The sequence below is a fragment of the Bufo bufo genome, chromosome 2, assembly GCF_905171765.1.
Source record: "Bufo bufo chromosome 2, aBufBuf1.1, whole genome shotgun sequence".
In the NCBI taxonomy this organism is placed as follows: domain Eukaryota; kingdom Metazoa; phylum Chordata; class Amphibia; order Anura; family Bufonidae; genus Bufo; species Bufo bufo.
Window position 1 is genome coordinate 680,906,823 of NC_053390.1, and position 23,967 is coordinate 680,930,789.

The following is a 23,967-nucleotide window of genomic DNA, read 5'->3' on the forward strand; positions in this document are numbered from 1 at the left end:
ATCCGCACCTATAAATGCAAACAATGGTATCCGTTTAGAACAGATCCGTCTGCATTCTGTGTAAAAAAAAAAAGTCTAAGTCTAATTCTTAGTCAGACGGATCCGTCCTGACTTTACATTGAAAGTCAATGGGGGACGGATCCGTTTACAATTGCACCATATTGTGTCAACGTCAAACGGATCCGTCCCCATTGACTTGCATTGTAAGTCAGGACGGATCCGTTTGGCTCCGCATGGCCAGGCAGACACCAAAACGCTGCAAGCAGCGTTTTGGTGTCCGCCTCCAGAGCGGAATGGAGGCGGAACGGTGCCAAACTGATGCATTCTGAACGGATCCTTATTCATTCAGAATGCATTGAGGATGAACGGATCCGTTTGGGGTCGCTTGTGAGAGCCTTGAAATGGATCTCACAGGCGGACACCGAAACGCTGGTGTGAAAGTAGCCTTATGTATTTAAAAGTTTCTATCATATCCCCTCTGTCTCTTCTTTCTTCCAAGCTATACATGTTAAGGTCCTTTTAATCTTTCCTGGTAAGTTTTATCGCCGTAATCTCGCGAGCTCGTGCATGCGCAGTACCGGCATAGTGTTCCTTCCCTGTGCTGGCATCAGCCTCAGGGAAGGAACTTCGCTGAGATTACGGCAATCTAAGGGTCCATTCACACGTCCGTTTTTTCTTTCCTGATCTGTTCCGTTTTTTGCGGAACAGATCTGGACCCATTCATTTTCAATGGCTCCTGGAAAAATCGGACAGCACAATGTGTGCTGTCCGTTTCCGTTCCTTTCCGCATGTCCGTTTAAATATAAAACATGTCCTATTCTTTTCTGCAAAATTCGGATCCTGGTACAATACAAAGTCAATGGATCCGCTAAAAACGGAAGACATTCGGATGTCATTACGTATGTCATCCGTTTTATGCGGATTCCGTTCCTGGAAATTACATTTTAATTTATTTTATTTTTTTTATTTTTTATTTTTTTCAAAGAAATCCAAACAACTTTATTTGCTTATTGAAATTTATACATGTTTCCGTTTTTTGCGGATTCGCAAAAAACGGATGACATACGGAAACATTTTCAGGAACAGCGGATCAGCAAAAAACGGACCGAAAATTGGGATATAGAAAAATACTGACGTGTGAATGTAGCCTAACTGTGAGCTAGGAGGAGATTCGGAGGACGCAGGCGGTGCTGGGCTCCTTCACAGGGGGCGTGGCTGGGCTCCAAGAAGGTTAGTACAGCCCCTTGGGCTCCTTACCAGGCTCATTTACATATCTATAAAATAATTTTTTTAACACCATAAAAGCACACAGCCCTATAGGAGCGGTATATTGCGGACATGCTAGCGGTGATCTAGCCGTGCATGTCCGCATCTCTATAAGCTAAAACGAGGTGACAGAATTTTCATTTTCCTAATTCCTGGAGAACCCCTTTAATTACTGAGAAGCAGTGATGGATCAATCAAAAATAAAATTTCAAGGTTTAGAGAGTACTCGGGTCTTAAAAGTAGACCTGATGAAGAGACCTGAGTAGTCTCCAAAGCTTGCTATTTTGTCATCTTTTTCAGTTAGCCATTAAAGGGGCTTTAATATTGATGACCTATCTTCAGGGCAGGTCATCAATATCAAATTGCTAGGGGCTGACATCCGGCACCACTGCTGATCAGCTGTATGAAGCTCGCTGCTGGTGCTTTGCCATAGACATAGCAGGAGGATAGGTCATCAATTTTAAAAGCCCGGATAACCCCTTTTAAAAGGTATCAGGAATCTCTGTTGTAAATATATATATATATTTTAATTACTTTTACTATTTGTCGCCATTTTTTTTTTTATTGATGGTGTTGTGTTAGGGCTTGTTGAGGCACATGAATTTTTGGGGGAGGTGAGGTCAGTTCTCGCATTTTTCTTTATTTTTTTTTTTGTGGCATTCACCGGACAGAATAATCATTTTTATAGTGCTTGTTGTTACAGACATGGCAACATGTATGTATTACGTATGTATAGCCTTTATTCAATTTTTTTATTTTTTCTAAAACTTTTTTTTGTAATTGCTGGTATGATGCGTTGTAATGCCATTGTACCTGTCAGTATTGATGCTTTGCCTGTTAGACCCTGCCTATGGGCCTAATAGGCTTCTATACCTGGCAGACCCTAAGGACCTGGTATGGTATAAATGATCTAACAATTCTTTTTAGTTCCCCCTAGGGGAATGGAACATGCAAAGTTAAAGAGAAAAAGTAGTTTTTGAAAAATAAAAAAATCTACCCCATTTTACAAAATGAAATAAACAACAACATATATGAGCATTGATGGCATCATCGTGTCTGAAAATGTAAGAACAGTTAAAATATGAAAGTATTTGTCCTGCACTGTGGGCAGCGTTGCAGGAACAAAAAATAAAAACTGGAAAATAGCCTCCCAAAAACAAAAAATTACAGTGATCATAAAGTTATAGACTAACTAAACTTGGTATCTAAACGTAGACTCTAATCTTACTGACCCACAGAATAATGGAAGTGTCTAAAATGGCACACCATGCCTCCTGTCTCTTGTGTTCACTGGGACTTGCCTGCATGCTATTCCTACAACAGATATATTCATGGTCATCTCCTATGTGAGAAGTTGTGTGCGTGTAAATGGGAAGTGTAGGAGTGTGTATACATGTATGTGAATGTGGCCGTCCGAACTTTGTTCTACATCCTGTTAAAGGTAATGATTAACCATGTATTTTCAGTGGGTTTATAGGGTAGATGGCATCTATTCCTGTCGTATTGTCAAGGACCTGCTCACTGAAGATAAGGCCACCTGCCGCCCCGGAGAGCGCTATCTCAGTAGATTCGCTGCTGTTGTGAGAGCTTGTTGGTCATGGGTTTTTCTTGTCTTGTGATTTCCTATGGAAATATGCTTTATTCGGGGGCTCATGATTTCATTTAGCTTTTCATCTGGTTGCCTGTAGATTGGATATGTTTGTCAGTTTGGTTTTCTCTTTTAAAATACATTGAATGTCCGCTAAGGGCCGTATTACACTGCTGCGAGCGCCAAACCATGACAACACATTAACCAGTGCTTGTTGGCACCGGCCTGATAACAGAGGGCCTCTTGCCTACGAACGAAAGGGCTCCGTGCCCATGCTGCGGACCGCATACGGCAGTTCTGCAATACACGGGTCACCAGCCGTGTGCATTCCTCATCACGGAGTCTGCAAATCCGGAGATGCGGAACGGAAGCACGGAATAAAACCCCACGAAAGCACTACGGAGTGCTTCTGTGGTGTTCCGTTCCGCAAAAAAATAGAACTTTTAGAACTTTTTGTGTAACGAACGGATCAAGTGAATGGGGTCGCGATCCGTATGCGGCGTCCCCACGCTCAGTGCCCGTGCATTGCGGACTGCAGTTTGTGTTCCGCAGCACGGGTAAGGTGCCCTTAGGTTCGTGGGCAAGAGGCCTTAGGGAGGAACGATTTCGAGCACAGATTTCTCCCTTAATCATTTCTATTGATTAACGGCAGTGCATCCCTGATTACACATGGAGATTCGCTGCTGACGACAGCTTAGGCCTCTTTCACACTTGCGTTGTCCGGATCCGGCGTGTACTCCACTTGCCGGAATTACACTCCGGATCCGGAAAAACGCAAGTGTACTGAAAGCATTTGAAGACGGAACCGTCTTCCAAATGCGTTCAGTGTTACTATGGCACCCAGGACGCTATTAAAGTCCTGGTTGCCATAGTAGGAGCGGGGAGCGGGGGAGCGGTATACTTACAGTCCGTGCGGCTCCCGGGGCGCTCCAGAATGACGTCAGAGCGCCCCATGCGCATGGATGACGTGATCCATGTGATCACATGATCCATGCGCTTGGGGCGCCCTGACGTCACTCTGGAGCGCCCGGGGAGCCGCACGGACGGTAAGTACACTGCTCCCCGCTCCCCACTACACTTTACCATGGCTGCCAGGACTTTAGCGTCCCGGCAGCCATGGTAACCACTCTGAAAAAGCTAAATGTCGGATGCGGCAATGCGCCGAAACGACGTTTAGCTTAAGGCCGGATCCGGATCAATGCCTTTCAATGGGCATTAATTCCGGATCCGGCCTTGCGGCAAGTGTTCCGGATTTTTGGCCGGAGCAAAAAGCGCAGCATGCTGCGGTATTTTCTCCGGCCAAAAAACGTTCCGTTCCGGAACTGAAGACATCCTGATGCATCCTGAACGGATTTCTCTCCATTCAGAATGCATTAGGATAAAACTGATCAGGATTCTTCCGGCATAGAGCCCCGACGACGGAACTCTATGCTGGAAGACAACAACGCAGGTGTGAAAGAGCCCTTAATGAGGACTTGCCGCCACGAAATGCAGTGCAATCTGTAGGTAGCATGTTTTGGAGCAGTAGAAGCTGGGCAGATTGATACATTGGGGGACATTTATTAAGCATGTTGCACCAGAATTATGGCGAAAAATGTGCCAAAAAGAATGGCGTTTTGATTTGCACCAAATACATCAACTGTTTTCTCCAGAATTTTCACCATAAAGAAATGAGTTATAAATGTCAAAGTGGGCGGGGTTATCAAATTGGCGCATATTACACCTCGTCACCGTCTTATCGGCAGAAATAGCTCAAATTGTTGCAGACAATAAAGCCAACTTATGTGCTAGTGTTTTGTGTAAAAAGTCACATTTATGGCAGAAAGATGCAACTTTTTGTCAGTCGCATTTATGAAAAGAAAACGGACTTATTGTAGGAACAAGTGATAGGTAATAAAACAGCGTGCATTTATTTTATCAAAAATGAGCAAAAAACTGTTCTGTCAGTAAATTGACATGGAAACAAAATAATAACAAAAACGTCCCGAGTCTGAGACAAAAGTCGCAGTTTACCATGTAAATGTCACAAATATGTTTTAAAAGTCGCAAGTGCAGTCTGGCAGTGGGTGGCAGAAATGGCGCGTTTCGGTTTTAAAAAGTCGCATTTTCGTGCTATTGGTGTTAAAATGTCGCAAATTAAGAGAAATAGGCAGATAATCAAGTTAATATTTTATAAAGTCACATTTTAAAAGTGGTGTGCGCCTTTTTATATATGAGGTGAAACAAATCACCACTTTTGATTTGTAATGTTAGTATTATGTGCTGCAAATTTAAGCCATTGTTGATAAATGTCCCCCATTTTATTTATGATTTCATTGTACACGAGGGATGTGTTATCAGTGATTGATAGCATTCTCTGTGTAAGGCTACATGCACATGAACGTTGTTTGTTTCCGTGTCCGTTCCATTTATTTTTTTTGCATATAGGATGCGGACCCATTCATTTCAATGGGTCCACAAAAAAATGCAGACAGCACACAGTGTGCTGTCCACATCAGTATGTCCGTTCCGTAGCCCCGCCAAAAAAATTGAAAATGTACTATTCTTGTCTGTTTTAGGCAGTTACAATGGATCCGCAAAAAAAAAACAAAAAAAACGGTTGGTCATACGGATGTCATCCGTTTTTTTTGCGGACAGCAAAACGCATACGGTCATGTGCATGTAGCCTTAGGCCTCTTTCACACTTGCGTTGTTGGGATCCGGCATGCACTTCCGTTGCCGGAGGTGCCTGCCGGATCCGTAACAACGCAAGTGTACTGAAAGCATTTGAAGACGGAACCGTCTTCCAAATGCTTTCAGTGTTACTATGGCACCCAGGACGCTATTAAAGTCCTGGTTGCCATAGTAGGAGCGGGGAGCGGGGGAGCGGTATACTTACAGTCCGTGCGGCTCCCCGGGCGCTCCAGAATGACGTCAGAGCGCCCCATGCGCATGGATGACGTGATCCATGTGATCACGTGATCCATGCGCTTGGGGCGCCCTGACGTCACTCTGGAGCGCCCGGGGAGCCGCACGGACGGTAAGTATGCTGCTCCCCTGCTCCCCGCTACACTTACCATGGCTGTCAGGACTTTAGCGTCCCGGTAGCCATGGTAACTATTCAGAAAAAGCTAAACGTCGGGTCCGGCAATGCGCCGAAACGACGTTTAGCTTAAGGCCGGATCCGGATCAATGCCTTTCAATGGGCATTGATCCCGGATCCGGCCTTGCGGCAAGTCTTCAGGATTTTTGGCCGGAGCAAAAAGCGCAGCATGCTGCGGTATTTTCTCCGGCCAAAAAACGTTCCGTTCCGGAACTGAAGACATCCTGATGCATCCTGAACGGATTTCTCTCCATTCAGAATGCATTAGGATAATCCTGATCAGTATTCTTCCAGCATAGAGTCCCGACGACGGAACTCTATGCCGGAAGACAATAACGCAGGTGTGAAAGAGCCCTTACCCAGAGAATGCTATCAGTCACTGATAACGCCTCCCCTGTGTATAGCTATCATTGACTGACAGCTGTCTCTGTATACACACTTGAACAGAAAATGCTATCAATCACTGTTAACACCTCCCCTGTATACAGCTATCTATGTATATACACTTACACAGAAAATACTATCAATCGCTGATAACACCTCCGTCGTGTAGAATGAAATAAAAAATAGCAGAGATGTAAATGTCTAAGGCCTCTTTCACACTTGCGTTGTCCGGATCCGTCGTGCACTCCATTTGCCGGAGGTGCCCGCCGGATCCGTAACACCGCAAGTGAACTGAAAGCATTTGAAGACTGATCCGTCTTCAAAATGCGTTCAGTGTTACTATGGCACCCAGGACGCTATTAAAGTCCTGGCTGCCATAGTAGTAGTGGGGAGCGGGGGAGCAGTATACTTACAGTCCGCGCGGCTCCCGGGGCGCTCCAGAATGACGTGATCCATGTGATCACGTCATCCATGAGCGTGGGGCGCCCTGACGTCACTCTGAAGCGCCCCGGGAGCCGCACGGACGGTAAGTATACTGCTCCCCCGCTCCCCACTACACTTTACCATGGCAAACAGGACTTTAGCGTCCTGGCAGCCATGGTAACCATTCAGAAAAAGCTAAACGTCGGATCCGGTAATGCGCCGAAACAACGTTTAGCTTAAGGCCGGATCCGGATCAATGCCTTTCAATGGGCATTAATTCCGGATCCGGCCTTGCGGCAAGTGTTCAGGATTTTTGACCGGAGCAAAAAGCGCAGCATGCTGCGGTATTTTCTCCGGCCAAAAAACGTTCCGTTCCGGAACTGAAGACATCCTGATGCATCCTGAACGGATTTCTCTCCATTCAGAATGCATTAGGATAATCCTGATCAGGATTCTTCCGGCATAGAGCCCCGACAACGGAACTCTATGCCGGAAGACAAGAACGCAAGTGTGAAAGAGCCCTAAATTACAAGTTTTACTGAATCTTTTCTGACAATCTGCTCGGCTCCTCCTGTTCCCTATGCTGCTGCCTGCATATTACACTGCATTTTGTGTTGGAACAGAGTGGTTGAGGAGCAGGTGAGTAGTATACGTTATTCAACAGGAACACTAGGCATCAATTCAAATTTAATGTGTAGAAATCTGTAGAAAACCTTTATAATGGTTGCGTCGTATACTATTTCTCCTAAGGCAAGAAAGCCAAACATGTGACTGGTAGTTTTATATTTTATGCATTTGTCTTGTAGATATTTGTACAAGGATAAGGAAATATATCTTACCTCCATTTCTTTGCTCGTGGTAACTTTTTTGTTTTCGTAACATACTGATAAAATGCTTTGAATTGCTTCATAGGAACACATTCTACCATGACAAACGGAGGCGGCGTCAGCAGCTCTACACACTTGCTGGACTTGCTGGATGAGCCGATTCCTGGGGTTGGCACATATGATGATTTCCATACCATTGATTGGGTTCGGGAGAAGTGCAAAGATCGGGAGCGCCATCGAAGGGTAAGCTGTCAGTTAATTATATACATTGCTTCATTTTATTATTCCTGCGTTATGTCTTAGCTGACCTATTTTTTTACTACATTAAAAGATATAGTGAGGGCCTCACTGAGAGTGCTTACCTTTGTATATGTGGGCACAATACTGGTTGGCAGTAAAGATCTTAGATTTAAAAAAATAAAATAAAAAACTTCTTGGCCTGATAACAACCGCTGGGCTTTCATCTGGAGCACCATACATGTACAGCGCTGGATTAAGGCTCAGCGGACTGACTGAAAATGGGCTCAATACCATCTAATCAAGAAACCGCCAATGCTTACATTGCATGTAAAGTACTGTTATCTATTGTCATAGATTTTACTGCTGCATAACGAAGGGCCCACATACTTTTCTTGCACATGTCCTATCTTTTGCCGTGTGGAGGCACAGACCCAAAAGCCCACGGAAGCGCTTCCAAATGTTTGCGGTCTACAATACATGCACCGCAGCCATATGGTCGTGTGAATGAGCCCTTAACTGAATAATACTGGATATCGGGGATGAGAAGGCTTGGACTGTTTCATTTCAGCACGTCTGATCCTTTTGTTGTTAAGGAAGTTAAGATGCTGCCAGAGATGTGAAGCATTGCTGTATCTGACAACACATGCATGCTTTGCAAAATCAGCCGTGCTTGTGGTGTGGGTGGCTGATAATACTCCTTATGTGGGGGACTTATGGAAGAAGAATTAGGCTAGCTTTGCAACATACTGGAATCCAAACAAAAAACGTGACAGGCCCATCATAGTCAGTGGTGTCAGGCATACACTTTTTTTTTTTTTTTTTTTTTTTTTTTATATACTGGAATAGGAAACTGAAGTTTGGCCGCAGATGTGAACCTAATCTAAGAAAATGCAGGTTTTTGCTGGTAAAGCACATCTTAAGATGACATTTATTCTTTCATTGTGGTTCAGGACCGCTCCACCTTCTTCCTCTCTCCTCTTCCTAATCACTATTCAGTTGTTTCCTCACTCAATACAATAGCCAAGTGCTTGTCAAACTGGAAAAAACAATATGGAGAGGGAAATGATATTTACTGGGAATTGTGCAGTAATACTGGTTTAGAGGTGGTCATAAACATTAAAGTTGACGAGAACAGATGATTTCAACCAAAACAAACAATCATTTTCTCAGGCAGACCATTATTGTGTCGGCCATTGTGAGGAATATGGATTATTGTTCATTGTCAGCCATGTTCCCACACCAGCCATCACCTGTAACATGGGAGAGGTAGTGAACTCCACTGGAGGGCCCTGCTTCAAGCCCAGCCATCTGGCAGAGAACTTCTTGCAGGCCACCTTTTTTTACAATTTCTCACCTCCATTCAGCCAGCCAGGAACCCAGCTAATGGAACAGGAAAAACCTCTCTGCAGGGGTCTGGGCAATTCCCCAGCTCAATGAATTTTAGTAGACAACATGGAACCGGCTATTTATAAGGAATTATGAATCGCCCGGCCATCCCAGGCACAAACAGGCCCGTGGTCATAGTCTGGCGGTGGGATGCCAGGGAGGGGAGAGATATCTATCTCCCCACAGAAACAACATACTGTTAGACTGTTAGCTGAAACCCAGGCGGATCCATTATTCCCAGAACCACCTCCCTGCAGCATTCTGGTCTGGAGCCATGAGCCCTAATCGGTTTTGTGGCTCATATGCTTCCAGCCCAGCAGGTGGAGGGGCCGGCTACAGGTTAAAAGGCTTGTGCCAGCAAGCGGGCGTGTCTTTCTCTGAAGGAGGGTCACATCGTGCCATGTGTTTAGAGGGACCTGCTGACATCAGTGCCCTCCATGTGACTACAGCAAAGGACTCATCATAACCCAAAAGGACTCATCCATCTGGTAAACTGACTTTTGCTCTGTTTAATCCTGTTTGTACCATACCACCTGTAGTTGTAACCTCAGACCACTGTATATATCCTTGTGTGTGTATAGTGTATTGTCTAGTGAGCCCTTAAGGCGATTAAATATATAATTTAATCTTTTGCTGTCTGGTATTTCGATCACGAATCCCCACGTCCATGTTTCTGCCTAGTAATACGCTACCGCGGGTTGGTTTCTTACCCTATATAATCCCGTTAGCGGATCAGGCTTATATCAAACAAGAAACTGGTGGTGGTCTTGCCGGGCTGAGAACCCGCTGTTTCACTGGGGCAGTGAAAAGGCTCTCTCAGCTTGTTGCCTCTCTGTGCCCGTGTGGGCAGGAGGAATCTGTGAAAACTGTATCAAGCTGACCTTACCCGCTCCTCCAGGAGGGTGTAACGTCATGCCTTGGCAACCAGTGACCATACCATATCTCGTGAGCTCAGCGTAGTTGACGTCTGATGTCCGTCGGGGCACGAGGGGTTCGGTATTCGTCACAGCCATGTTTAATATTTTTGTCCGATAGTCGGAAGAGAGAACTTTCGTCCATCGCCCAGCCTTATTGAACATGTATGGGCAGTTTGAAAAAACTGCTTGTTCTCATACAAAATGGCATAATCTCCTGCCTGGGAATGATGATTGAGGTGTCCAAACCTCAGATCATTTCACCCGATGAACTCAAGTGTTTTTTTTTAAATCAGATATTTTTATTTGGTTTTTCAAAAAATCACAAAAAAACAAAGGAAGACAGTCTGTACAGCATACATGCAACAGTAGATGACAAAAATACCATAGCATTACATGATCGGACAGATAGTTACTTACATAAGTATCACAAGTAACATAATCCATGGTACAAGAAGCACATAAAATAACGTATTCTAGTTACAAAATATATCTGGTACAGAACCACATTTCCCATTCAATAATTTATCAACAGGAAACCCACCCTCCCTACCCAACTAAAGCCCAGTACCCCCCCCCCCCTCCTCCCTACCCAAGCGATGGAGCGGGTCCAAACCCCAAGATTGGACATCTTTTTTAACATGCCAAAGGCACATCCATTGGTGTACACCTCTTGTCTGTGTGAACTCAAGTGTTTACCTGAGTGTTTCGCTCGTTCATGCGGTGATCTGCGGCCGATTTTCCGGAGAGTTCATTCTTTCCTGGTACATTGGGCTGTGTAAATCCAGCATTGCACACCCTAGTTTCTGAATTGGACCAGCTTCAATATGTAATATTAGTAGGTTGCTCACATACATATCTTTAAGGCCCACAGTTACCACTTGCTTCTAAGCAATTGTATTAGGCAGTAGTAAAAGATTACTGTTGATCCAGACTGCATAGGGATAGTAGACATGAATGATATTTGTTACACAATCATATAGTTGCATTTATTTTATTTTTTTCGTGGCTCCTTTCTGACAAAATGTTTCAAGCAAAAAAGTGGAATGTGTATTGGCTTTTAGCCACAAGTTTTCTCTGGACATGGTGACAGCTTCCCTTTAAAGGGGAATTAAAATCCAAAATACAAACACAAAAAAGAACAACCAACACAATGTAACATAATCTCCTTTTGTGTCTTTGCTCTTGTTTCGTCAGATATCACAATTGCAGACCATGAAAAATAAAGTAGAAAAGCAGTGCATTGTTGTCTCAGGATGCAGCCATCACTATCACCCCTCCTCTCCCTCTTATGCTTGTGCATGTAAGGCAGGAAGTGTAGGAGTGCGGGGCTGGGTGTAGTCTGGATAACTTTTGTCACACTCAGCGAGAGTGGCTCCTTGTTAATATTAGCAAAAGCAGATTTGGTTACTACCACGTGGAACTGTATTAGACTGAATACTAAAGCTACCACAATAAATCTCCCCTCCCTCAAATATATACAAGCATAACCCAGACAAGGGCTGTAGTGACAGTGGGAGAAAACGCCTGTTCTGATGGAAACATTTCCCATCTGTCAGATCTATCAGGTATTCCTCTGTAGTGGTAGTCGTTATTACTCGAGCGTGTAAGGCTGTTATTGTGGGGTAACAGCAGACATTATAGGGAGAGGGGTATAAGAGGAGAAAACTAAAATTCCCACAATGTCCAGACTGTTGTTGGGCTTAGTGGACCTTATAGGGAGAGTGGTATAAGGAGAGAACTACAACTCCAGCATGTCCAGACTTATAGGGCATCAGTGGCCATTATATGGAGAGGGATGAAATAGGACTACTTATAGAAGGAAACCTCACACAAGTGCTCTGCCCACATGGTGACATATATCTCTGGTCCTTACAGGTCCTTCACCACTTCTCTGTACTGCTGAGCTCTTTGTCATGTGTAAATGGGGTGAAATGAAATTGGCTGGAGTGAAAAAGTTAAAAAGTGTGGGAAGTTTTGTGAGAATCTGAAGTTTTGCAGCTTCCACGCTTTTTCACAGTGTCTTGTGGTCTGTTAAAGTGAATGCAGTTCATCCCCGCCCCCTGGCTGGACTTCATGTACAGTTGGAGATAGAATGGAGACCCATCACTGACTGCAGGATGTCCATTTACCTGCTTTCTGCAGGTGTATGGAGTAATGTTCCAGAGCAGGTAGCTTCAGGGTTTACTGGCCATTTAAGGATGGCTTCTCCTTGATGACTAATGCATTGTATATCTTTTATTATGACGGTGGTATGGCAACTCAAATAAAAGTAGTGTTGGGATGTTTTTGTTCTATATCAATGCAGGTTGGGAAATGTTTCAGGCAGGACTGCATAATTTGTTGTAAAGACATTGCCCAATATTTCCATGGAAGAGACCTGTGTTGTTGATATTGATACTTGTTACTAAAAATCTTTACTTTATTTTTTTGCACTAGATTAACAGTAAGAAAAAAGAATCCGCATGGGAGTTATCAAAAAGTCTGTATGACGCTTGGTCGGGATGGCTGGTTGTAACACTAACTGGTTTAGCTTCAGGTAAAGTTCATGTGAGACCTGAATGTCACCTTTGTAGAATATAGATTTACAGACTTGGATACATACAGGTAAATGGATGTGACTTGAAACTGCCAAGTTACCAGCTTTTACAGTTACTTCCACAAAGGACGTAAATTCAGTGGAAAAACTCATCCGTGGACCCGCGAGACGTCTGGTAAAATTTGCTTGGTACATGCATATTTGCTGCAGGCTTCACCCTATGCATTGACATGCTGCGGTTTTAAAATCAGACCACATGTCATTTTGTTCGAGGGTGCTTTGTTGTACTGTAATCTGCAAATCTGGATTGTAAATCCTTAGGGTCCATTCACACGTCCGTATGTGTTTTGCGTATTCGCAAAACACGGACACCGTCAATGTGCGTTCCGCATTTTGTGGACCGCACATCGCCGGCACGCTCATAGAAAATGCCTTTGCTTGTGTGCAATTGTGGACACGAATGGGACATGTTCTATTTTTTTGCCGATCCGCAAATGCGGACGTGGACAGCACATTCTGGCCCCTTTGAAAATGAATGAGTCCGCACCTCTTCCGCAAAATTGTGGAACGGATGAGGACCCATTTTGCGGACGTGTGAATGGACCCTTAAAGGAGTTTTGCCACTTCAGCAAATAGCATTTATTATGCAGAGAAAGTTTCCATGGTTATGACCACCCTGCAGTCCAGCAGCCTGGCTGTGCTTGTGCACTATAGAAAAAAGTACCAGCCTACGTGAGGCTGGCATTATTTCTTATATGGATTGCAGGGTTGTTGTAACCATGGAAACAAGTAGTGTATAATGTGATGGAAAAATGAATCAGCCAGCAAAGGAGGCAATATGGATAATAGTACATTAGTAAGAGCCTTGTATTAACTTTCTCTACATGATAAATGGATGCGGACAGCAGACATATAACATCCGTGTGTTGTCCACATTTTTTTTGCAGCCCCATAGAAATGAATGGGTCCGGATTTGATCCGTAAAAAAATGCAAACCGAAAATACATTTGTGCGCATGAGGCCTAAGTGTGTATACATATGTACATAGCTCTCAGACACTGATAGTTGACCGGGGGCGGTCTTAAAGGGATTGTCTCACTTCAGCAAGTGGCATTTATCATGTATAGAAAGTTAATACAAGATACTTGCTAATGTATTGAGATTGTCCATCTTACTTCCTTTACCAGTTTGGTTCGTTTCCTATCTCATTATACACTGCTTGTTTCCATGGTTACAACAACCCTGCAATCCTTCAGTGGTGGTCGTGCTTGAACACTAAGAAAAAATGCCAGCCTCTCTGGTGGACGGGACCGTGGTAGTGCACATAGCCTGGTGCTTTTTCCTATAGTATACAAGCACAGCCACGCTGCTGGACTGCAGGGTGGTCGTAACCCCTTTAAATCGTATCAATTCAATTTACGACCTGTCTGAACACACCCTAAAGGTCTCTTTACACAGGACAATTTAGGCTACTTTCACACCTGCGTTAGGTGCGGATCCGTCTGGTATCTGCACAGACGGATCCGCACCTATAATGCAAATGCTTGTATCCGTTCAGAACGGATCCGTTTGCAATATTCTTTTTATAAAAAAAAAGTAAGTCAAAACGGATCCGTCCTGACTTACATTGAAAGTCAATAGGGGACAGATCAGTTTTCAATTGCACCATATTGTGTCAGTGAAAACGGATCCGTCCCCATTGACTTATATTGTAAGTCAGGATGGATCAGTTTGGCTCTGCATCGCCAGGCGGACACCAAAACGCTGCAAGCAGCGTTTTGGTGTCCGCATCCAGAGTGGAATGGAGGTGGAACGGAGCCAAACTGATGCATTCTAAACGGATCCTTATCCATTCAGAGTGCATTGGGGCTGAACTGATCTGTTTTGAACAGTTTGTGAGATCCCTGAAACGGATCTCACAAACGGAATTCAAAACGCTAGTGTGAAAGTAGCCTTAGCAGGCAATTGTCGGGAAGGAAGCATTCCTTACTGACAAGCGCCTGCTTGTAAGTAAAGGAGACTGCTGCTAATACATGCAGCGATCCCCTCCACAGTATGTGGAGGAATGACTGCCAATGTCCTCGCTTGTCCCTATACTGAATCAGAGGCTGTTTAGACATCACTATCTGCTTCCGGCAAACAGCGATTTAGTTCACTGCACGAAAGATTCGATTACCCGATGAACCAGCGTTTCGGCAGCACCTTTACATCGGCAGATAGTCACTAACGAATGTTCCTGTGAATGCTTGTTAGTGATTATCTGTCGGATTCTCGGCGTGTGTATAGTCCCTAGCAGTGATTAAGATAGTGCTTCCAGGATCCAGTATGTTTTGTTTTCATAGATGTTAAAATTTAGAGAGTTGATCGTTACCAATGATTGGATGTAAGAATAATTGAAATGGTAATATGATTTTAATGCTTGCATGTTAACCCTTAAATGACTATATGGTTTTCTTCTGAGGCGCTGTGCTATAATGTCTCCAGTTATTGACAAATGGACACTTGAATCATGCAGCTACTATATATGTATAGAACTGGCAGCCAGGGAGAATGCAGAAGTTATTCTTCATTTTCTATGAAGAGACTTTGACCTGTGGGGCCTCCATAGTCCATATTTACTTCCTGTAACGTTCGTCCAGTTACACCTGGTGTAAGAGGTAAAGGGAGTCTCTCAGCAGTTTTAAGTCTGCAGAACTGCTGACTGCGCTCGGTAGTGGCCATGGAAATCGGGGCTAACCTTTTATCTGTACTTTTGAGGATCTCTTTTTCCTCCATGTGGTCTGCCACTGTAATTTGCGCTCTTCAGTAACCTGCTTTACGGCCTCTCCCCTCTCAGCTGTACGTCCAACTAGGAGACTACTATACCTATCGATTAGAATTGGGAAGGGAATGTAAAGCACTTTAGCCTGACAGGGACCACCTTTGGGGCGCTTGTGGGATGGCGCCCAGCAGAATAAATGTTGCCATTTGCACTACTAATAGCGACAACAAAGTAAGTTTATCCTGCTTTCCACAGCCCCGACCTAGTGCAGTCAGCAGTCTTGTATGATGAGAACTGCTGACACTCCCTGCAACACCTTATAAATGTGACAGAACAGTAGTCTGTAAATTAATAAGAACATACCCCCCTTTTTAAATCTGGTAACATGGTTGATTTGTACCACAGGTGCCCTGGCAGGCTTAATAGACATTGCTGCAGACTGGATGGCAGATTTAAAGGAAGGCATTTGCATGACTGCATTTTGGTTTAACCATGAACAGTGTTGCTGGAGGTCAGATGAAGCCACATTTGAGGAGCGAGACAAGTGTCCTCAGTGGAATACATGGGCAGATCTCATAATAGGCCAGGCAGAAGTAAGTTGGTTTTGTTCCATTCACGTATTACTACATCATTATAACAACTGTTCAGAACTGGTAATGACCCTGTATTCATTTTGCAGGGTCCTGGATCATATATTATGAACTACATAATGTACATCTTCTGGGCACTGAGTTTTGCCTTTTTAGCGGTCAGTCTAGTCAAAGTGTTTGCTCCATATGCTTGCGGCTCAGGAATTCCAGAGGTGCGTATGACTAAGTTTTAAATCCCTTACTGTATTCTTCTATTCCTGGAACATCATAGGTCATGTAAATGAAAGAAACAAGCCCTACAGAAGTGTCAGCCTGTGTAAGTGAAATTTAGAGCCCCATCAGTGTTCATACCTTGGATCTTGGACCCCTGATATCCACTATCCCAGTTCTAACGCTCTTCAAGAACATTTTTATTTCTACAGTGTTTGTGTGCACATGGGCCTTGCCTTACTTTTTATGTAGTACTATTGAATTATAAAACGAGATTGTTTCACAGGAACGACAGGATGTTAGATTTTTTTAAACAATTAATACGGTTTACATCACATGATTTCTTAGCTATACTGTTACAGTGATGTCAGAGAGGATTCTAATGCATTTCAGATTATCATCAGTCAGAAAAGATGTTACCATAGTTTTTATTTGGCCTCTTTTCAGTCTGCTCTATTACAGGGGCTGTTTTATACACGTATTATGGATGAAACACAAAATATAAAAAATCATATCACCACCCCCCCCCCCCCCCCCCCCCCCAGTAAACTTAATAGGTGTCGCCACGTGCCAAAATGCCCAAACTATTAAAATATAAAAATAATTTTCCCTTTCATCATCCATGACGGCATACCATGAGAGATGACCCTCCTCCATCATATCCTCAGTGTCTTCCTGTCCCTCCAGGTGGGAGATGGGTCAACACTCATGGCATTTGCTGGGGGTCCACTTCTGTGTAGGCAGGCAGAGGTGGGGAAAAGTCGAGGATGCCTTATTACATATGAGGGGGCAGGCAGCACCAACCTCCTATATTGGAGTTGTATTGGTGCTGGAAAGGGGAAGTAAGTATCCTGCTCCTTACCTCCTTGCTTGCGCCGGCTTGGAGGGGCCATGTGCTGACCGGACACTTAGTTCCTCCGGTCTCAGAAAGACGCTCCTCATCACAGCGCTTCCTCTGGTGCTTAGTGATGACGTCACAGGAAGTGCTGATGCGTTCCACAGGGACTTCCGGTTTGTGTGATGGCCGTAAGGGGGCAGAGCTTAATTTGGCACAGCAGATCAAGACGGAGGTCACTGATCTGAGGTCTGCAGTTAAGGAGAGATTTAAAAAGAGGGATGCAGATGGAGACTTCTGGGGGTGCAGCTGCAGTAAGTCACATCGGGGGGGGGGGAGGAGAGAGACTATGGAATTATACTACCCTACTAATGTCTTCCTCCCTTATTGTGTATCTCTCTCTCTCTCTCCCCCTCTCTTTCCTGTGTGCCTGTTGAGTAAAAAAGAGGCGGTTAAAAACTGTCAGAAGGGTCCAAAAAACTCTGTAAAGCTTGCACGGCTAACATGGCCAAAGATTTAGTTCCATCCATTAGAGATGAACTAAGGGATGTGATTAGAGAGGAGATGCGGTCAGTTTTTGCGGAACAGTCCACATCTAACCTTAACCCAACAATACATAAAACTAAGTCGTGGGGTAAAAGTTACGAATCCTTTAACTCAAACCCAGATCAGGATTCAGATTCAGTGATAATTCCATTGATTCTTCAGGCTCAGACACAGAATTTAGAAGCTTTCTATTCTCTTCAGAAGATACAAACGAGTTGATAAAAGCAATTAGGACGACTATGGATCTGTCCGATGAAAAAATTCATAGGTCGGTTCAAGACGAAATGTAGGGGGGTCTCGAGCACAGGAAAAAACGGGTCTTCCCAGTACATAAAAATGTTAGAAATGATTAAAAGAGAATGGAAATCTCCTGATAGGAAATTTTTTTTTTCCAGAACCATGAGATGTAGATATCCCTTTAATGATGAGGATGAAACTCTGTTAACCTCTTGCCCTAAAGTCGATGTTTCCCTTTCAAAATTAGTTACGGGATCCAATTCTCTTCCCTTTGAAGATATGGGATCATTAAAAGATCCTATGCACAAGAAAGTAGATTCCACGCTTAAAAAAAGTCTGGGAGGCTGCTACGGCCATATTTAAACCTAATTTAGCGGCAACTTCAGTTTCACGGTCTCTAAAAAAGTGGTTACCGCAGTTAGAAGTCCTACTTAAGGGGAGACCTTACGATACCCTAGAGGATTCCTTTCCCCTTTTATTAAAAGTGGTAGACTTTTTATCTGATGCAACCTCGGAGTCAGTTAGGATAGCCGCCAGAACCTCTAGTCTATCAGTAGTAGCAAGGAGGGCCCTATGGTTAAAATCCTGGATGGGGGATGTTGCATCTAAAATAAATAAAATTATGTAATTTGCCCTTTCATGGCAGTTTGATGTTCGGGCAGGATTTGGAAACTATATTAGAGAAAGCAGCGGATTCAAAAAAATCCTTTCCAAAAGAAACAAATAAAAGAAAATTTCCGTTTTCTAAGGCAAAGAAAAGGGGTCCATTTCAGTCTAAAAAAATAGATAGAGGAGGACAGTGGTCCAAAGGGAAAAATCAAAATATGGGAAGGAACAGAGGTTTCATGCCCAAAAATACGGAGGCTTCTAAACAATGACGCCAAGATTCAAGTGGGGGGAAGGCTACAATTTTTTTCTAGAAAACTGGGAAAATATCACCCAAAATACATGGTTGCTAAACATCATAGCAGAAGGTCTAGATATTTCATTCCGTTTTCTTGCCCCAGAATTTTTTTTCAGGGTAACACCCATCCAAAAGACATCCCTTCTTCAGGAATCTCTCGAGGATGGTGTCCGGAATCTTCTGTCTCAAAGAGCTATTATTCCAGTACCCTATTCTCAACAAGAGAAGGGATACTACTCAACAGTGTTTTTGGTGAGAAAACCCAGTGGGAAGTTCCGGTTGATCCTAAATCTAAAAAAATTTAACAAATTCATAAAATACAAAAGGTTCAAGATGGAAACCCTAAGGTCAACCATAAACCTTTTTTGAAAAAAGGGGATTTCTTAGCATCCATAGATCTAAGAGACGCATATTACCATGTACCAATATGCAAAGAAGTCCAGGGGTATCTGCGGTTTGCGGTATTTCTGGGGAAAAGGTGTAATTTTCAATTTCAGGTTCTTCCCTTAGGGATCACCTCCGTGCCGAGAGTGTTCACGAAGGTGATGACAGAGGTCATGGCACATTTAAGAAGAAGAAATATCTTAATAATGCCCTACTTAGACGACCTTCTTGTGGTAGGGAACTCAGAGGAAGATCTAGAGTTAAATATATCAAAAACATGTCAGATTCTGTCCCAATTAGGGTGGATCGTAAACCGGGAAAAGTCAAAACTCTCCCCTTCACAAAGACTAATCTTTTTAGGCTTATGTCTAGACTCCATCAGGGCTCCAGATGGCGACCAAAATGGTCGCAAATGCGACCTAGAATTGCAAAATGGCGACAAGACTTTGTAGTCTTGTCGCCATTTGCGCCTAGACGCTCCGCCACTTTAAGAAGAACGGGATTTCATACAGCAGCCAGACTGCAATCCAATAACAGAGCTCCACACAGTACAGAGCTCCGCACAGTACAGAGCTCTGTTATTAGAGAGGAGGCTGCTGATTGGTCATAGTATCCGTGGGCTGCCCTGCCATTGGCTGCTCCTCTCACACCCCCATTCTCCCGCTCTGAACACAGTAGCAGCTTGCTCTTCAGTCATGAGAACAGGGAGCCGCTCCATGCCGACTGCTCCACAGAACAGGTTAGCTTGAAGTTTTTCAGCGCATACTTAACATTCCACAAAGAGTCAGTCACCCCTGCGCTGCCGCTACTAAAGGCTACTCCTTATGTCTTTACGACCCTGATAACACTCAGGGGGCCGCTGCTGGTGCTCCGTGTGAGCTCCCTGCCTGGGCTCACAAAAATTATCTTTAATAAGGGAAGAAAAGGGTTAATAGGAGCCGCCCCACGCTGGTCAAGACACTAAAAAGCCAGTGAACCATATATCTTTCAATACTCCGTGCTTAGTAGGAGGAGATAACCTCCCCTCCTACTAAGCACGGACTATTTAGAGATATATGGTTCACTGGCTTTTTAGTGTCTTGACCAGCGCGGGGCTCCTATTAACCCTTTACATACTTAACATTAGCAAGTGGCGAGATGACTGATGATCACCTCACCACTTGCTAATGGCTGCCGCTGCCCAGTATCCCCCCACCTACCTAACTCTCTCTGCGACTTTCCTATTTTATGCTGAAGTGTGGGGGGGAAGGGGGGCTTTTCTGGTGTGAGCCCGATAAGTGCGATTGTGACCAGTTCCATCGGTTGGCGCTCGTGCGGCAGTATGAGGGAGCACTCCGCCATTTGTACACCCTACGATGCGGAGATGCCACCACGCTGGGAAGGCTCAAGTGTGGCTGGCAGTGAAGGTGTTAAGGCCGCAGGTCATTAAAGTAACGAGCCTGGTATAACAGGCTGATATAAGGGGCAGCCGCGCAGCCCATCTACTCCTTGCAGGACTTTGATCATGCACCCTCCCTATCCGCCCTTCCCAAACTATGGGCCCACTTACCGGCTACAGCCCCCCTACTACAAACCCAAGGGGCCCTACTGGAAGTCTCCCTACAAGGGGGCCCCAGGGCCAATGAAATCTGCCCTTCCCTTTGACTGCCTGGATAACTACCGATGGGCTTAGTTGTAGGCCTTGCTCAGCCAGCTGGGACCGGAGTTGGGGCTGACTGAGCCGCTCTTACACTAAAGAAGTAGGGGTTCAGGTGAACCCCAGAGTGGACACGTCTGTTCAGTGTTCACTGGGGCACCGTACGCTGAAGAGCCGCAAGGGATGGCCCCTACTGTGCCGTGTGTACTATGCACAGAGCTGCAGGGAGAGTGTGATGTCCTATTCACCCTGATAGAGCTCTATCAGGGTGAATAGGACAAGCGATCAAAGATCCCAGGTTCTCGCCCCTAAGGGGGGAAATAGTTATTAAATAAAAAGTAAAAAAAACAAACGCCAAAATATTAAGTTTAAATTGCCCAATTTTACATATAAAATTTATAAACAATACAAAAAAAACATATCGCCACGCCTGAATAAAGTGCGAACTATTAAAATATTTAAAAATATCTCCTATGCGGTGAACGCCGTAACAGAAAAAAAACAAAAACTTGCAATATGCCTTTTTTTTTTTTTGTCACCTTGTCCCGACAAAAATTAGGTTAGGACTGTTCTATTATGGTCCAGACGTTCCATAAAATCTGGTATGCACGCGGCTTTTTTTTTTTTTTTTTTTACGTGGTATCTAGTATCGCAATACTTTTTTATGGTATCAAAATCGAGTCAAAATTTTGGTATCGTGACAACCCTAGATAAGACCGGTTGTTTTGTTTTTTTGTTTTTTATTATTATACCGTAATTTATATGTAATTTTAATTTGGCTCCTAAATTTTTCAGGTTAGGAGCCAAATAATTCCTATTCCTCCTTGGGTAAAAAACTCCCTCCAGTGGTGGTTAAACCCAGACCACCTAAGAGGAGGAGTAGATTGGTTTCCCGATCAGATTCAAACAATCACCACCGACACAAGTCTGTGGGGGTGGGGAGCTTACTGCTCCCTCCATACCTGCCAAGGACGGTGGTCCATGGATCAGATGAGTCAATCCTCAAACCAGAGGGAACTCTGGGCAGTTTGGGAAGCATTAAAAGCTCTGTCTCAGGAGATAATAGGGAAGGATATACAAATAAGATCCGACAATACAACGGTAGTAGCCTACCTAAATCATCAGGGAGGAACAAGGAGCGAGAGTCTGGGCCAATTGGCAGAAAATCACATAAATTCCCTATCCGCAGTACATCTCAAGGGATCTTTAAATGTAAAAGCGGACTTCTTAAGTCGGGTTCCTCTAAAATCCACAGAATTGAGTCTGGAGAAGCAGGTCTTTACACAAATAACCTCAATGTGGGGGATTCCGCAAGTAGACCTTTTTGCCACAGCACAAAATACAAAACTCGAGAAGTTCTTCTCTTTAAATCCGTTCGACGGAAACATAGGCGTGGATGCGCTAGCACAAAAGTGGGATTTCCGCCTAGCATATGCATTTCCTCCCTTAGCGTTAATTCCCAGAGTATTGAGGAAGATCAGACAAGAAAGGGCTCATGTAATACTGATAGCCCCACTATGGCCAAAAAAATCATGGTTCCCTCTGTTGAAAATTCTGTCATTAGAGAGTCCATGGATTCTTTCCTGGACAAAGAACCTACTAGTCCAAGGTCCAATCTTTCACCCCCAGGTAGAAAAACTACACCTGGCTGCCTGGAATCTGAAAGGTTAACTTTAAAAGCCAAGGGTCTTTCAGATGATATAATAAATACAATGGCAGCTAGCAGGAAGGTGGTGACCTCAAAGATTTATTCCACAGTCTGGTCAAAATTTTGTGCTTGGTGTTCTCAATCTAAAAATTCATGCCAGATTTTTTCCATTCAGACGGTATTAGGATTCTTACAATCTGGGTTTGATAAATGGTTACGTTCTAATACTTTAAGGGTGCATGTATCAGCACTGAGCTCAGTCTTTGATATTAAAATCGCAGACCACCCTTGGATTATCAGGTTTTTGAGAGGAGCGGATAGATTGAAACCCTTTACTAGACCTTATGTCTCTCCTTGGGATCTTAATCTGGTCCTTTCAGGGTTAACGATAGCACTCTTTGAACTATTGTCAGATGTGTCCTTAAAATATCACACAAAAGGTCTTGTTTTTAGTGGCTATCACATCAGCTCGCAGGATATGTGAGATCCAGGCACTGAAGATAGTGGAACCGTTTCTCATGATATTTCCAGACAGAATGGTATTTAGGTTGGGTGCTTCCTTCCTACCTAAAGTGGTTACAAATTTTCATAGACAGGAGGAGATTGTGGTTCCTTCCTTTTGTCCCAATCCAAAAACTGAAGGTGAAGAAAAATTTCACAAACTGGATGTGTGCAGAGCAATCTCAGTTTACTTGGAGGCTACAAAGGATTTCAGAAAATCTGACTATTTGTTTGTACAGTTCCAGGGAAAATTTAAAGGCCATAGAGCCACAAAAGACTCCTTAGCCAGATGGATTAAATCGGCAATACTAGAAACTTACAACTCTATGGGGGCTTCTCCACCAAAAAATTTCAAAGCCCACTCCACAAGATCGATTTCCACTTCATGGGCAGAAAAGGCTAATGTTTCAATAGAACAGATCTGTAGGGCAGCAACATGGTCCAACCCTCACACCTTTATAAAGCATTATAGGGTAGATACGCGGTCAAAGCAGGAGCTTTCCTTCGGTAGGAGAGTTTTAGAAGCCATCATCCCTCCCTAGGATAATATTGATCTGATATGAGCCGTCATGGAGGATGAAAGGGAAAAACCATATTACTTACCGGTAATTTCCTTTTTATGAATCCTCCATAACGACAGGGATTCCCCCCCCCCCCCCCCCCCCCCCCCCCAAAAAAAAGACATATACATTATATATGACTTAGAAGAATAGATTCTCTAGGCTGTCGGTCCAGAAGACACTGAGGACATTCTGGAGGAGGGTCTATTTTATACTTCCTGTCCCTACCTGGTTGGAGGCGGGTCATCTCTCATGGTATGCCATCATGGAGGATTCATGAAAAGGAAATTACCGGTAAGTAATATGGTTTTTCCTGTGTGGTGAACACCGTAACAGAAAAAAATATAAAAACATGCATTTCAACATTTTCGGCCACCTTCACCCCTCAAAAAATTGTACACTCCTCAAAAATGGTACCAGTAAAAACTACTGTTGCCCCGCATAAATCTCCACATAGAGCTCTGTAGACAGAAATATAAAGTTATGGCTGTCATAAAATGAAGATG

General features: G+C 43.9%; 1 protein-coding gene across 4 annotated transcripts in view; it reads left to right on the top strand.

Moving 5' to 3' along the window:
* Positions 1-23,967, top strand: part of CLCN3 (chloride voltage-gated channel 3) — a 106,911-nt gene that overhangs the window by 37,322 nt on the left and 45,622 nt on the right. For all 4 annotated transcript variants that reach the window (XM_040418658.1, XM_040418659.1, XM_040418656.1 and 1 more), the window contains exons 2-5: positions 7,656-7,813; positions 12,550-12,649; positions 15,816-16,003; positions 16,090-16,212. In XM_040418658.1, the coding sequence (XP_040274592.1) occupies positions 7,656-7,813; positions 12,550-12,649; positions 15,816-16,003; positions 16,090-16,212 (569 nt within the window). The remainder of the gene's footprint in view (positions 1-7,655; positions 7,814-12,549; positions 12,650-15,815; positions 16,004-16,089; positions 16,213-23,967) is intronic.